The sequence below is a fragment of the Lithobates pipiens genome, unplaced genomic scaffold (genome assembly GCF_037356315.1).
Source record: "Lithobates pipiens isolate NorthernLeopardFrog02 unplaced genomic scaffold, aLitPip1_a1.2 Scaffold_22, whole genome shotgun sequence".
Taxonomy (NCBI): Eukaryota; Metazoa; Chordata; class Amphibia; order Anura; family Ranidae; genus Lithobates; species Lithobates pipiens.
In genome coordinates this window covers 84987264-85002412 of record NW_027507784.1, presented here as the reverse complement: position 1 = coordinate 85002412, position 15149 = coordinate 84987264, and the positions used below count along the sequence as shown (strand labels likewise).

Below are 15149 nucleotides of genomic sequence, written 5' to 3'. Positions count from 1 at the left end.
AAAAATAATATGTTTTTTTCAAAATTGTCGCTCTATTTTTGTTCATAGCGCAAAAAATAAAAACCGCAGGGGTGATCAAATACCACCAAAAGAAAGCTCTATTTGTGGGAAAAAAAGGATGTCAATTTTGTTTGGGAGCCACGTCGTACGACCGCGCAATTGTCAGTTAAAGCGACGCAGTGCTGAATCGCAAAAAGTGGTCTGGTCTTTGACCAGCAAAATGGTCCGGTCTGTAAGTGGTTAATTTCCTCACGATGGGATCCATAGTAAAAGCACCAAAATTGAGGTAGAAACAAGTACACTACAGGTCTCTCAGCTGCTGCTACTCACTCTGGTCTCAGAAAATGGCTTAAATAGTTAAATAATACTGTTTTTTTGTGCTTTGGGGGGGTCTTATAATGTTATCTTAAATAAACGCTCCTAGACGCAAACGTGGCAAAGCGCAGCTAAACCCGACTAACGGAGGCATGCAAACGCAGCTAAATGGGCATTTTTAAATGCCGGTTTCAAGCTGTCCAAAAAATCGTTCAGAAGAAGTTGTCTCAGCGTCCCGTGTACATTAGGGCTAGGGGAAGCAGGAAATGTACTGTATTTACTATCTTAGTTGCAGAGCACGACTTTTTTGTTTTAAATATAGTGACAACGTTTGTTTGACATCATTGTGGAGAACCTCATCCTCATGTAAACTGATCTAAACTCTTTTGGGATCTGTTGTACTTACAGCGGGTAAAATAAGTAGTGAACATGTCACCATTTTTCTAGGTAAATAGGTTTCTAAAGGTATGATTGACATTTTCCCCACATGTCAGTAACAACCCATGCAATCCATACATGCAAAGAAACCAAAACAAATAAGTTCAGAAATGAAGGTATGTGTAATAAAATGGAATGACACAGGGAAAAACTATTGAATACGCTAACTGAAATGTATTTAATACTTTGTAAAAAATCCTTTGTTGGTAATGGCAGCTTTAAACAGAATGGGACAAAATAGCCAGGTGGCTGCCAATAGCAATTGAGCTGCGGCACCGTCCACCCACGCCCCTTCCCACATCAGGTCACAGACAGACGGCAGCGGGGCGGGAGGTGGGCGATGCCACAGATCAAATTCTATTGGTAGCCACCCGACCATTACTAAACAGTAATTGTTTGTTGAGGTCTTCTGGAAAATGGCGGCCGGTGGAGACATTGTCTCCGTCGGCCATGGACCTCTAGCGGCGGCAGAAAAAAAAATCGAGAAAATAAGAATTCCCCAGGGCATTTCCCAGGAATGGCGAAATCCTGGAAAAGGATCTAAATCCTGGGAATGTCCCAGGAAATTTGGGACAGTTGGTAAGTATGCAGGTGCAGGAAGAAAATGACCTGCCTACTGTCACTGGGGGGGAGGGATCAGGGGAAAGGGGGAGGCTGCTGAACATGTTACATTTTACAACCTAAATACAGGTCTGGCATGAACAGAAAGGTGAACTTAGACTTTAAGATGGTCAAAATGAGTATTGGCTTTCGAAGCTTAAAGGGGTTGTAAAGTCTCAAGTTTTTTTTCATCTTAATGCATCTCCAGCTGCCTCCGTAGCCCCCCCCCCCTTTTATTACCTGAGCCGATCCTAGCCCAGCGACTCCAGCCGATGTCTCAGGTGCTCATTGGATAGATTGATAGCAGCAGGAGCTATTGGCTCCCACTGCTGTTCAATCAAATCCAGTGACACGGGAGCGGACCGAGTCCTGCTATCTGTGTCGAAGGGCGCAGCAGCAGGACTCGGGAGTGCGCCCACATGGGTGCCCCCAGGGAAAGCGGCCAATGAAGAGGAGGAGCCTTGCACAGAGCAGGTAAGTATAACATGTTTTGTTATTTTTATTTAAAAAAAAAAAACCTTTACAATCCCTTTAAATGTGCATCTTGAAAGAAGGAAGGATTATAGAAGCCCAAACAAAGGAAAGGGAAATGACATCCCAAGAAGACAAGGAAATACAGAAAATAATCAGTAAAAAGAATAGTCACAAGGCAGCAGCATAACAAAAATCAATTATCTAAAGAACAGTATAGGCTGTATACAGAAATACAACTGCATTGCCCATATACTGGTGAGGCAGCACAACATGTCCCCCTGGGCTTTAAGGTAGGCCAGAAGATCCATACCCTACCATCCTGTGGAGTGAAAACACACAAAAAAAGGTAAAGTGACACACACATGTGGAGAGAAAATAATTAAGTGCTATAGAATGGCTCGGTAGTAAAAATTGCTCCAGTCTCGGGCAAAAGGTCTTGGCCATGAGGCAAGGTGCAGGAAAAACCAAGAGATGTCTTGACCTAGCGCTCATTCTCACAGTGGGGTTCCAAACCCATAGCGATATTAAGAACAATAAGACCAATGTGGGCTCTCTTCCTTACCAGCACTCAGCAAGACCAGGTAGCATGACTCAAATCAGGACCTGACCCTTCAAAATCCTCCAGATCAGGGAAATGCTCCCAACCTCCACCTTACCCAGTGTTTCATTCCAATGAAGGAGATCCCTCAGGACCTCTATCATTTTAGCAGGAACACTCTACAGCCAGGCATGTACTGGCCATTGGGACTACAGGGAGTTTCCCGGTGGGCCGATAGCTCAGTGGGCAACTCTGCTGTAAGGGGGCTGGTGATGGGACACTCTGATGTAAGGGGGCTGGTAATGGGACACTCTGTTGTAAGGGGGCTGGTGATGGGACACTCTGATGTAAGGGGGTGCTGATGGGACACTCTGATGTAAGGGGGCTAGTAATGGGACACTCTGATGTAAGGGGGTGCTGATGGGACACTCTGATGTAAGGGGGCTGGTAATGGGACACTCTGATGCAAGGGAGTGCTGATGGGACACTCAAAATGTAAGTGGGCCTGGTCTGGTTGAAGTCTAGGGCCAAATTTCTGGCCCAGTCCCCTGTCTACAGCCCATCACCCCAGGCAAAGAATGATGGTGGAGCACCCCCACTGGATTTTCCTAAATATACTGATATGAACAGATACTAAATTGATCTTAGATAAAATCTTGCATCTTTAAATACTTAGGTTAGCCAATAAAAGGTATTACATGGATGCCAAACTTTCTGCATCAATTTATGGCTAACACAGAACAATACTTTATTACTTTATTGAGCCCGCAGAGAGTTTCAGTTTGCTTTTCTCAGATACCAATGCGAAAGTGAAAGGCACATGTATCATTTTGTAAACAATGAAAACGGTACAATGGGATTTTCCATAGATACGTCTATGTCACACGTAGTATATAAACTAGCTGACATGGAACGGAGATTTGGATAAGCAGGGAAGCACCCAACACAGAACGATAATGTATTCTAATTCAAACTCACTCACTGAAAAGGAGAATAAACAGGCCAATGGAGCCAAACAACGAGCCCTGAACATCCTCAATGATGCTCTGAAGAAGAAGGACCACCTGCTGGTGGATAATCCAGAGAAGTTTGGTGACCAGAGGGAGTTCCATCCCTCTGAATTAATCAGCATGGATCTGGTGAAGGAACTGATCAGTCACCTGCAAAAAGTGGTGTTCAAAAGAGGAGAACATCAAAAAAACACAATTGCTTATGTTTTTCCAATGACGGAGACAGAAATCATCTACTTGTGTCCACCATTTTGGAGGCAGCATATATTCCAAGGGACTGAGTCACAACCGATGACCATTATCCATGAAGTCGCACACCTTTTGGGTTATGGACACACCGTTGAAGAGAATGATGAAACATTGAAAACTTCTCAACAATATAAGCTGTGTCCTGTTTCAGTTTGGGACATTGAATGGGCATTTTCAGAGTCCATGAAGCATAGCGGGACTTACACCAAACGCTCCTATTCCTGCTGTGGGGAGACATCCCGGGACACTGTGTGTGAAAAATCTGCCCTGAGTGATAAACTGAGGTATGTGTCTAGTAAATCAAATTAAATGCTTTAATGGGTTAACCAAGCACTGGCAAGGACATCTCCCTCTCATCCATATCATATACACTATACTGGCCCACCCTTTATAGCTATAACAGCTTTAAATCTTCTGGGAAGGCCATCCACAAGGTTTAGGAGTGTGTCTATGGGAATGTATGACCATTCTTCCAGAAGCGCATTTGTGAGGTCATGCACTGATGTGGACGAGAAGGCCTGGCTCACAGTCTCTGCTCTAATTCTGATAAAACACCTTTGGGATGAATTAAAGCGGAGAGTATGAGCCAGGCCTTCTCATTCACATCAGTGCCTGAACTCACAAATTTGCTTCTGGAAGAATGGTCACACTCCTAAACCTTGTGGACGGCCTTCCCAGAAGAGTTGAAGCTGTTATAGCTGCAAAGGGTGGGCCAATATTGAATCCTACGGATTAGAACTGGGATGCCATTAAAGTTCATGTGTGTAAAGGCAGGTGTCCCAATACTTTTGGTAATATAGTGTATTTTAGGGCTTTGTGTACTTTTTTTCCAAAGCTCCTTAACTCAACCCCATCAAAGCCTGTGTGCCCATGTACACATACTGTAGCCTTTTAGGAGTTGCTGTGTTTAGATGAAGTTAAACCTCTGTGTTCCATTGGGGATATTTCCCTTCACTTCCTGTCCTATATTCAAAACAGGAAATGAAAAGAATAAGTTGAGCGAATCCTTGGTTGTCACCAGAAGTACTGTCCCACTGGAAGATTTCCCATATTACTGTTCTAGCAACAACCCAAACATTTTGATTTTATTTTACTTTCACTTTTGATGATCACAGTAAACAGGACAAATAGAGAGGGTGAATCTCCCTAATGGGGACACAGGCAGCAATAAAAACCTCGCAGGGGTTCTAACCCTGCTCCACTCTATCCAAAACTAAAAAAAAGTTTTTCCCTTATATAGCGATACCCTCACTTAAGAGGGCCGCAAGTTTGGTTTGGGCCCTGAGCACAGCTCCGCCAACCCCCCCCCCGGCAATCTGCTCTACCCACTCTGGCACAGTTAGTATCTAGCAATACACATTAAATCGCTTATACTCTAAATATGTGTGTGTGCGTGGGTGGATAACTCAAGCTCATAGACAATCTTTGAAAGTATATAACTGACTTTACTTGTTGTTTTATAAAAGGAATAACATGAATCGAACATTTGGTTTGCAACACATAAGCAGGTCCCTGCAGTAACCAGTAATAAAGATAAACAGAGTAATCAGCATAATAAAGTATTGCTATGCAACTCTAGCGCTGCCCTTTTTCAGCTACTTCCCCGCATGGGTAAACTAACACCCAGCACTATCTACCTATGCAGTCAGGCCTGACTGATCTAGATGGAAGTCCAGTGAAACAATATTCGCTAGCAATCTTTCGGTGGTGCACTTCAAGAACAACTTTGTAATCCAAACGAATAATAAAGATAAAGTATCTGTCTTTAAACAGCTCTCACCACCCGGACAAGTCCAAGTCCGTTTCCTCCGCCGATTCGTCTAGGAACAGGAATCCACCGACTTCCGAGTCTTCAATCCTTCTGGTGTACTGCAGCAAGGATGAGAAAATGTCTCTCAGGTGCAGCTAGGCTGGCAGAGGGCTCTTTGGAAAAGAGCACAAGGCCCAGGCTTCAGGCCTTGTGCCTCCAGCAGTTCAGCACAGACCTCCTCTTGCTAGGAGAGGGGGGGGGTGTCTAAAAAAAGAGAGCGAACTAGGCCTCTCCCCCTCCTTATATGCCCTCCCCCATGAGTCTCTGGGGCATAACTCCAAACATCCTGGGAACCAGTAGTTTTATAGTCCTTAAAGAGACCCCGCTACACTTAGTTACACTCCAACAAAGTTTTTTTTAGTCCTTTGTAACATAGTTTTATGTTGATCCTGCCAGTAGAGATGCTATTCTACTTCCTTTAACAGGGTGCCAGTGCTATTTGTTCTGCAGTGAATTCATGTAGCAGCCTTGTCACCCAGTGGACTGGGTAGTTTTAGATTCATTCAATTAAATTTAGACGTTCAATCCAATGGTCTTTAACCAAGTGATGATACATTAAAGCCCAATTCCAGCAACAGTTTTTATATAACTCTAGAAGTTGTATCCAAAAAAGATAGGCAGAGAGTAAAGCACCAGTATTCAGGGCTGGTGCAAGGATTTTTGACACTCTAGGCGAAACCTAATTTTGCCGCCCCCCTTGGCTCCACCCCCTTTGCCCTGCCCATGTATACCCCACCTTTTTAACAAAGCGCCCATCAAATGCAGCCTCACCAGCGCCCATCAAATAAAGCCTCACCGGCACCCATCAATGCAGCCGACCAGTGCCCATCATGTTTGCTTGCTTCCATTCATTCGGGAGTCAGGACACAGACACAGTCCTCTGCCGCCGCTGCGCCTCTGACACTATGTGTGAACAGTGCGACGGCTGATGTTGAGGCTTAGTGGGGCCTGGCGCCAGGGCCGGATTAACATAGGGGCTATTGGAGCTGCAGCTCCAGGCCCCTTTCTCAAGATAGGCCCATTTGCCCAAAAAAAAAAAAAGATTGACTTTGAGGATTGTAGCTCGGCGATCAGGAGTCACAGAGACCCCACATTTGGGGGGTAGGTAGCTAAAGACCCACTCCAGCACTGGTTAAAATATGGGGCTGCTATCATCTATGGTTCCGGAGATACAGGACTCCTTGCGCAGCCTGTCAGAAGCTACATACAGAGCGGCCAGTTTAAATACAAGCTGGAACACTTTGCAGCAGACTGTGTGGGGACAGGCTTGGGAGAGATTCTGCTCAGTCCCTGGGTAGGCACTGGTTAGTATCAGAGCCAGATACACACAGGTTACATACGCCACGATCGTTAGAGCGAGAGCAATAATTCTAGCACTAGACCTCCTCTGTAACTCTAAACATGTAATCTGTAAAAAAAATGTAAAACATCGCTTAGTACACAACAAAAAATCGTGCTAACTTTAGTGTTTTTTTTAATGAATGAAACAGTTTCTTTTCAAAAAAAGTTTGAAAAATTAGTGCGCAAATATCGTGTAAGTTGCAAAGACCACCATTTTATTCCATAGGGTGTCTGCTAAAACAATATATAATGCTTGAGGGTTCTGAGTAATTTTCTAGCATAAAAAAAGATGATTTTTACATGTAGGAGAGAAGTCTCAGAATGGGCCTGGGTGACAAGGGGTTAATTATCATAAGTAATATACAAATAATTATTATAAGCATACTACTCATTGTCATACTCTCCATACTCCTCTCCTATACATAGTGCCCACCGTCATACCCTCCCTCCACACGCCTCTCCTGTAATTACTGCTTACTGTCCTACTCTCCACACTTCTTTCCTGTACATAGTGCCCACTGTCATATTCTCCGCACTCTTGTACATATTGCTCACTGTCATACTCTCCACACTCTTCTCTTATACATAGTGCCCAATGTCATACCCTCTACAGTCCTCTGCTGTGCATACTGCCCACTGTCATACCCTTCACACTCCTCTCCTGTACATAGTGCCTTCTGCCATACCCTCTCCACTCCTCTCCTGTACATAGTGCCCACTGTTAGACCCTCCACATTCCTCTCCCTCACCTGCACATACTTCCCCCTTTTATACCATCCATACTCCTCCCCTCCTCCTACTCTTACCCACAAAGACAAGTTAAGGTGCAAAAATCATATAATAATATGCCCCAGCAAGGAGGGGGAGGGCTGTCTACATAAAAACGGGAAATGATGAATACAGAATGATTCTGTATCTAAACAGTCAAGTCCAGAAGGAAATGTCTTAGTTTATTTATGAGGGAAATTCCACATGCAGAGCTCTCTAATTCTTTTGTTACTAAGAAATTGTGAATAAACTTTTGAAAAAAATCTGCACCCAGAGGCGCCCCCTCTTTCTTCTCTTTGTACTCTTACCCACAAAAACTGTTCTTTAAAATTATACGGAATATCCTCAATGTTACCAGCTCCAGAATGGGCACTTTTGTCAGTCCAACTAAAGGAAATCTCACAGTCCTCATATTTGTTTTGCCCCATTATTAGTACTTATTTAATATTGTAATTACTATTGTGATGTATAGAGGAACATAGGGGATGTCAGCTACTCTAAATATAACACTTGTATAAAAAAGTGTCCCTGAAAATATTTTTGAAATATTTTTGAAATGTTGACAACTATGCACTTAGGCACTGCCCAAGGGCCACAGGGTCAGTAGGGGGCCCCATGAGAGGCTCCTGTGATATTAAAGCGGTAGTAAACTTTTCTAACATTACTACTTTTTAGAGGCCCTGGGGTTGGTTATGCCATAATGTACAAGTAGCTTCATTGATGTCATTCCCACAAATGCTCATGTGCATCCTCTTTCTCTCATCCCCCCTTTCTCTCTCATCCTCCCTCTCTTAACCCTCACACCTCTTTCATCCCCTTTCTCTCTCTCTCTCTCTCATCCTCCCTCTCTCTCTTTAATTTAATTTGTTATAACAAAAAATAGTTTGCATTCTTATTTATTTATTGTTTATAAAATGCCCCACCAAAATTCTCAGCACCAGGCCCATGATGTTCTTAATCTGGCCCTGCCTGGCGCCCTAGGCAGCAGTGTGCCCTAGACGGCTGCCTAGTTTGCCTAGTGGTAGCAACGACCCTGCTAGTGTTACCTGTGGTCTTCCTGCAGCTGATCTTTTCCCCATTACTGGCTTGTTCTGCATTGTGTCTCTGTGTGGAGGCAGCCATCTTGGTAGAGGCTGAGCTTTGCTTCCTCATGTCGCAGCCTCTAGCAAGGAATAAAGTGAGCAGTGCAGCAGCAACATCACCAAATCTCACTCCAAATGTCCTGAGACTAGCAGTCAGAGGCAGCAGTGCCTTAGATCTCACACTGCAGATATACAGCTATGGGGCTTTAGGTACAGGAGGCATATTCACATACCAGGATATAAACTGGTATACCAGGAAATAAACCCCTTTCCACCCAGCCCCAGATTACTTGAGCACTGGGATTAGCTATCACGGTGGTTGGATGATCAGAAGCCAGTGTTTGACAGCTCAGCCTTTGCGCTAGGAGTGCACTCAGCACAGAAACATTTGGTGCCCTTGGTGCCTCTTTGCTGCTGTATACAGTCACTCAATAAAGTAAGTACACCCCTCACATTTTTGTAAATATTTTATTATATCTTTTCATGTGACAACACTGAAGAAATTACACTTTGCTACAATGTAAAGTAGTGAGTGTGCAGCTTGTATAACAGTGTAAATTTGCTGTCCCCTCAAAATAACTCAAAACACAGCCATTAATGTCTAAACCGATGGCAACAAAAGTAAGTACACCCCTAAGTGAAAATGTCCAAAATGGGCCCAAAGTGTCAATATTTTGTGTGACCACCATAATTGTTCCAACAATGCCTTAACCCTCTTGGGCATGGAGTTCACCAGAGCTTCACAGGTTGCCACTGAAGTCCTCTTCCACTCCTCCATGATGACATCACAGAGCTGGTGGATGTTGGAGACCTTGCGCTCCTCCACCTTCCATTTGAGGATGCCCCACGGATGCTCAATGGGGTTTAGGTCTGGAGACATGCTTGGCCAGTCCATCTCCTTTACCCTCAGCTTCTTTAGCAAGGCAGTGGTCATCTTGAAGGTGCATTTGGGGTCGTTCTGTTGGATTACTGCCCTGCGGCCCAGTCTCCAAAGGGAGGGGATCATGCTCTGCTTCAGTATATCACAGCACATGTTGGCATTCATGGTTCCCTCAGTGAACTGCAGCTCCCCAGTGCCGGCAGCACTCATGCAGCCCCAGACCATGACACTCCCACCACCATGCTTGACTGTAGGCAAGACACACTTGTCTTTGTACTCCTCACCTGGTTGCCGCCAAACACACTTGACACCATCTGAACCAAATAAGTTTATCTTGGCCTCATCAGACCACAGGACATAGTTTCAGTAATCCATGCCCTTAGTCTGCTTGTCTTCAGCAAACTGTTTGCGACATCATGGAGCTGGTGGATGTTAGAGACCCTGCGCTCCTCAGTGGCGGCCCGTCCATAGGGGGCGCCCGGGCGCCGCCCCCCCTGTGTGGTCACAAAAAAAAAAATAAAAATGTAAAAAAAAAAAAAAAGTTTTAAAACTGCCCCTTTAAAAAAAAAAAAAAAGTTCTTTAAGGAAGTGCTCGAGCGCCGGTAACAGTGCACGCCGGGAAACGCCACGCCAATGCAATCATGAGATTGCAGGCGTGGCGCTTCATTTGCGGGCGTTTAGCCTGCCTCAGGGCGCTTTCTGAAGCGCTGAGTAGCTTCCGCCCGGCGCTGTAGTATGTGTTACTACGGCCGGGCGGGCAGTTTGATTGACATCTGAGTTGACTCAGATGTCACTTCCTGTCTTCTCTCTCCCATTTCACCTGAGAGAGGAAACAGGAAGTAAGAGGAGTAGAGCGGTGTGCAGGAGAGGAGCGGCTGCGGAGAACACCGGAGAGGAGCACACAGTCAGGTAAGTGGGCTTCGGGTGTGTGTGCGGGTCCTGGGCATACATGGGATCGTGTCCCTCTTCCTGCTGTGGCACCATGCCACCCAATGCTATAAAAAGGTGAGCAGCTGGTGACGTGCCAGAGTACACTACGTGCCGCATACATGGCTGTCCTTTCTTAGGAAGAGGACTCCGTGCACTGTACTTCGGCACACTTCTCTTTTGGGTTTTTATATTTTTGAATGGGGGGGGCAGGGAATCCTGTAATAGAGCCTTGAATCGTTGTTCAGACCCTTTCCTTCACTCTTCCAACATTTTGAAGCTTTAGCCTTTTTTTGTAGATGACTCAGGTTGTTACCATGGTTTAAAACCTATTTTATCAGGGGCATGCAGGTCCTTTTTGGGGGTTTTATTTTTCTTTAAGATGACAGCTGATGAGGGGGACATGCAGTGTCCTTGCAGCCAGCTATGACTGGACCTTGTCCTAATTGGTATGTGACGTTGGCTGTTGGGGGAAAAGTGTGGACTTTGGATATGGAGTGGGTGTCTCTGAACTCCAGATGCCATGTCTTGATCATCTGAAGCATTGCTGAAATACAGATGAGGGTGAAATCTGAAGGCTCAGAAATGCAGACTGTTGTGGCTCTGGGGCAACACAGAAGCCAACTGAATTTTACAATGAAGATTATGGGTTAAGTCAGTGCATGGTGGAGTCCTCTCCTGATTTAATTGAATGAGGTGCAAGAGCTGAGTGGTTGTTGCATTGACTTGCTAGCTGGTTCACATCTCCACTCCAAGTTGCCTGAATCTCAAAAAAATTCATGAGTGTTGTTTATAGCTCACATTGGGCAGATTTGCACGTTTTTGGTGCATTTTTATTCCCCTAGAAATTAATGGAAATGTGTGATTTGCACATTCGGTGCTTTCATGTGTTTTGATGCATGTTTTTGCGTGATTTTCTGCTTAAATGAAAAAAAAAAATAAGATTGAAATGAGTAAAATATGAATAAATATAAAACAAATGCACAAATAATTTAAAATATTCAGAAATAAATAACAAAATATGTTCAAATAAATAACAATTAACCCCTAACCTAAAATGCATTACATTTATTTATGTTATTTTGTGTTGTAGTGTTTATTATTATTATTTTATTTAAGGGTTAGGGGTAATTATTTTATTTATTATTAGATATTTATCTATTATTCATTTATTGTGTTTATTATTTATGATTTTTATTTTACATGTATTTATTATTATTAACACCCTAACCCTAACAAAATTAATAATAAATAAAATATTAGAGAGAATAAAAAAAGAGAAGAGTTCCCCTTGGGGTTTTCAGGCAGCAACAAGAAGCAGAGATAAATCCGTAAAAAGTTATATTTATTTTATTGATTCAACGGCTTATTTGCCATCATAGATTAAAAACTTTTGAAAAAGTGCTGTACTTGTAAATTGTTCCTGTAACCTATTTTGTATTAAATGTTGCATATACTGTTTATCCACTGATATGCTATAATATTATATACCAGAGCCTATATTTTTAATCTATGATGGCAAATAAGCCGTTGAATCAATAAAATAAATATAACTTTTTACGGATTTATCTCTGCTTCTTGTTGCTGCCTGAAAACCCCAAAGGGAACTCTTCTTTTTTTATTCTCTCTAGAATACTTAGGGGTGTGCAGCTAGCTCGTTTTTTCATTCATTTATTTATATTTATGCACTTTTTTCCTCCTTACGTTTAATAAATAAAATATTAACCCCTGCTCCTAATCCTAACCTTAACTTTAACTCCTTACCCTAGAAGAAAAAAAGAAAGAATAATAATAATAAAAAAATAAAATAAAAGCTGATGTAAATGCTAAAAAGCTGAAAAACCGAGCAACAAATGATGCAACAGATGATAGTTTTCTCTATTGGCTAATAAAAAAACGTCAAAGCTAAAAAACGCTGCAAAAAACTGCCAAAATTACAGGAAAAAACACTGGAAAAAGGCTTCAAAGATGCTATGCTCAGGCATGAATGCAGCCTGAGTGTTAAAGCAATCCTGTACTTTGCCCATACTAAAGTAAAATATATGCTGCTTTTGCTTGCCATGCTTGGCAATGCTTGCAATTCTCTGCTGCCTCCAAGCTGTAAAAACACTCCTTTGCAGGTTTCACTATGGCTGGCTGCCCGCATATTTAGCTCAACATCATTGCCCCTTGATCAGGACCAACATATGTTAGCAGTCAGTGTGTCTAAAAAAAAATGTATATAACTTACAAAGTTGGTTGTATGCATATTTATTTTACTTTATTTATTCAAACTTTTATGGGAAAGAATTCAAATTATTGTTCAGAGTTCCTTTTGATTTCTTTTTTCTCCTTGAGTCTTCATAGGTCCATTTCTGCACAGACCACAAATATTACTACGTTGTCAAATTCAACCTTGGCTGCTACATGAGAGCAATGGACTTATGCAAAAGTGAGGGCCTTGAAGTGTTTGGCCTGCCCCCTACCTGAGGACATGGAGATCATTACCTGGCCTCTGAGGAAGGGTTCTTTCATATCATTAAGGGCAAATCTTTCCAGTGTGTGTCCAATATGACTACTGGTGAAGGTGGTGTGGTAAATACTTTGCATCTGGAATGCCAAGGAGGTGATCATTACCACTCGGCTGATGACTATTTTTATATTATCTACTAGAGCTGTGAAGTTTATCGGATTACCACCAATATGAACACTTATAATGAAGGTACCAAATGTGCTCTGCATCCAGACTCCCAAAAGGGCATCTATTACTTTGCCATGAAGAGCAAAAAAATACTACAGCGATTACTGGTATTAGTACTTTGTGAAGCCCAGTGTTTTATCGGTGTATGGATTTAGGTACACATTTTGGTAAAAATTCCACCCAAGCATTACAAATGTTCTCCCTGGCAGACTGGCCATTGTTAAAGGTTAATTTTTGGAGCCTGGCAGCACATTAAGACCATCAGTAATGAAACAAAGACACCAGTTACTTGGTGAAATAGGATCACCGGGAAAGCTGGATATAAGGAGCAAAAGAGGTCCAGCATTCATTGCGATTAGAAGGTGTTGGGTTAAATGGGCTTGGAGGTGGGAGAAATGATATGTTTGCTGACAAAAGCACAGTTCTCTCTGTCTGCCGAATATGAAGGGTCAGCTCTGAGGCAGAGGAACAACGGTGGAGCCAGACTATGGAGACGGAAGAGCCTGTCTCATTGACCCTGCAGCCGGCGCAGAGCCTATACATCTAGCACTATGTGCTTGGCTTGGGTGACAAAAAAAATCCCGTATTGTCTTGATTTACTATTCCCAGCCACCTACTAAAATCCCACTGCCTCCAGCTTCACAGGAGTTGTATCTTTTTTATATTAATTTAATTTGCACTTTCCTAAATAAAATGGCTTTGAAATTTCACGATGTGTATACATTTCACTGTGTATGTTGCTTTTTCATGTGTTGGTAGTTAAATGGGCAGTATGATGTTGGCAAAATTACAGAATTACATTTTCGCAAAAATCTTTAAAATTTTTATTTCTTTGTTAAAATCCTAGGTTTTCAGGGGAAGTTCACAATTTTAGTACTCTATAATTGAAAATCTTCAATTGGTTGTAAAGCTCTTTATCCTAGGTCCAGAACACATGCTACCAGGTATATAAATCTTCAAGATCTGCCCACAAAACATTGGGATGGTGGACTGAAATGGTTGATCCAGACCCATAAGGTAAGATCTTTGTAGAGGAATGTAAGCACCATGGTAAGCGTGGAGCATCATTTGCCTTTCGGTAGAGGCAGTGAGCATGGTCCAAGCTCTATTACGGGAATGATCATCATGAGAAGCAGCTGACTATGCATGTCACATTTTTTAATGTAGAGACACCCCCTAAGAAGCTGCTTAAGTTTTGTTCAGTCCGTTACTCTGCCTCTCAACCCCAAGAATGGCCTCCGCCTCTACTGGCACACCTGGCAATGTGATTAAGTTCAAGTACTATTACTATTGTTTCTTCAATTTACTTTCAGCAAGAAACTCAAAATGGGATTGGTCAGCCAGATTCCAGACAAACAACCAGGATTTGGTTGAAGTGATTTTCAATAGTGCTCAAACAAATTTATAAGATATGCAAATAAACAGCATCAACACAGTCAGTGACAGATAATTAGTAAATACCTTCTTCCAACAACTATTAAGTACTTGTAGATATTACCAATACTAAATGGGAACCCCAAGGCAAAACTATTAACCATGTCATTGATGCATTGTCCCATCATGTTGTTTCACCATATTTAATCACTTCAAGCATTATGTTTTTTCCCCCACTCGATACCAATAAACTCTTCATCACTTTTTCACACAGTTATGGGCATCACCCTTTCATAATTGTGGCAATCATTTCCATCACTTTTTGGTATTTTTTCAGCTATTCATATCATTCACTCTCATCCCATCACAAACATAATTCACTAAAACATACGATATTCTTAATTTAACATGTGGCAATCATTAGCATTATATACAACAAATAGGTAATTCCTTTTTTAGAATAAATTTGAACTGAAAATCATGTTATAATTGGATGATACCTATTGGGGTTTTGCTGCAGGACCCCTCTATCCATCACATTCCTTGTTGGCTGTTCTCCAGTGCGACTCCTTGTATGTCACATTAGGGGTGGATTCGTTCTTCCTTTGAATGCCCGTGGTGCGAACACACGGGACCATCTGATCGATTTTAGAGGAACTCTGG

The 15149-nt window shown here is 42.5% G+C and overlaps 1 protein-coding gene across 1 annotated transcript; it reads left to right on the top strand.

Annotated features, from left to right (window-relative positions):
• Positions 1-3217: 3217 nt before the first annotated feature.
• On the top strand, positions 3218-13786 carry LOC143925425 (uncharacterized). The gene is made up of 2 exons (XM_077449978.1): positions 3218-3908; positions 12770-13786. The coding sequence occupies exons 1-2, from the start codon at positions 3322-3324 to the stop codon at positions 12840-12842; spliced, it is 660 nt and encodes a 219-aa protein (XP_077306104.1). The 5' UTR covers positions 3218-3321; the 3' UTR covers positions 12843-13786.
• Positions 13787-15149: the final 1363 nt, after the last annotated feature.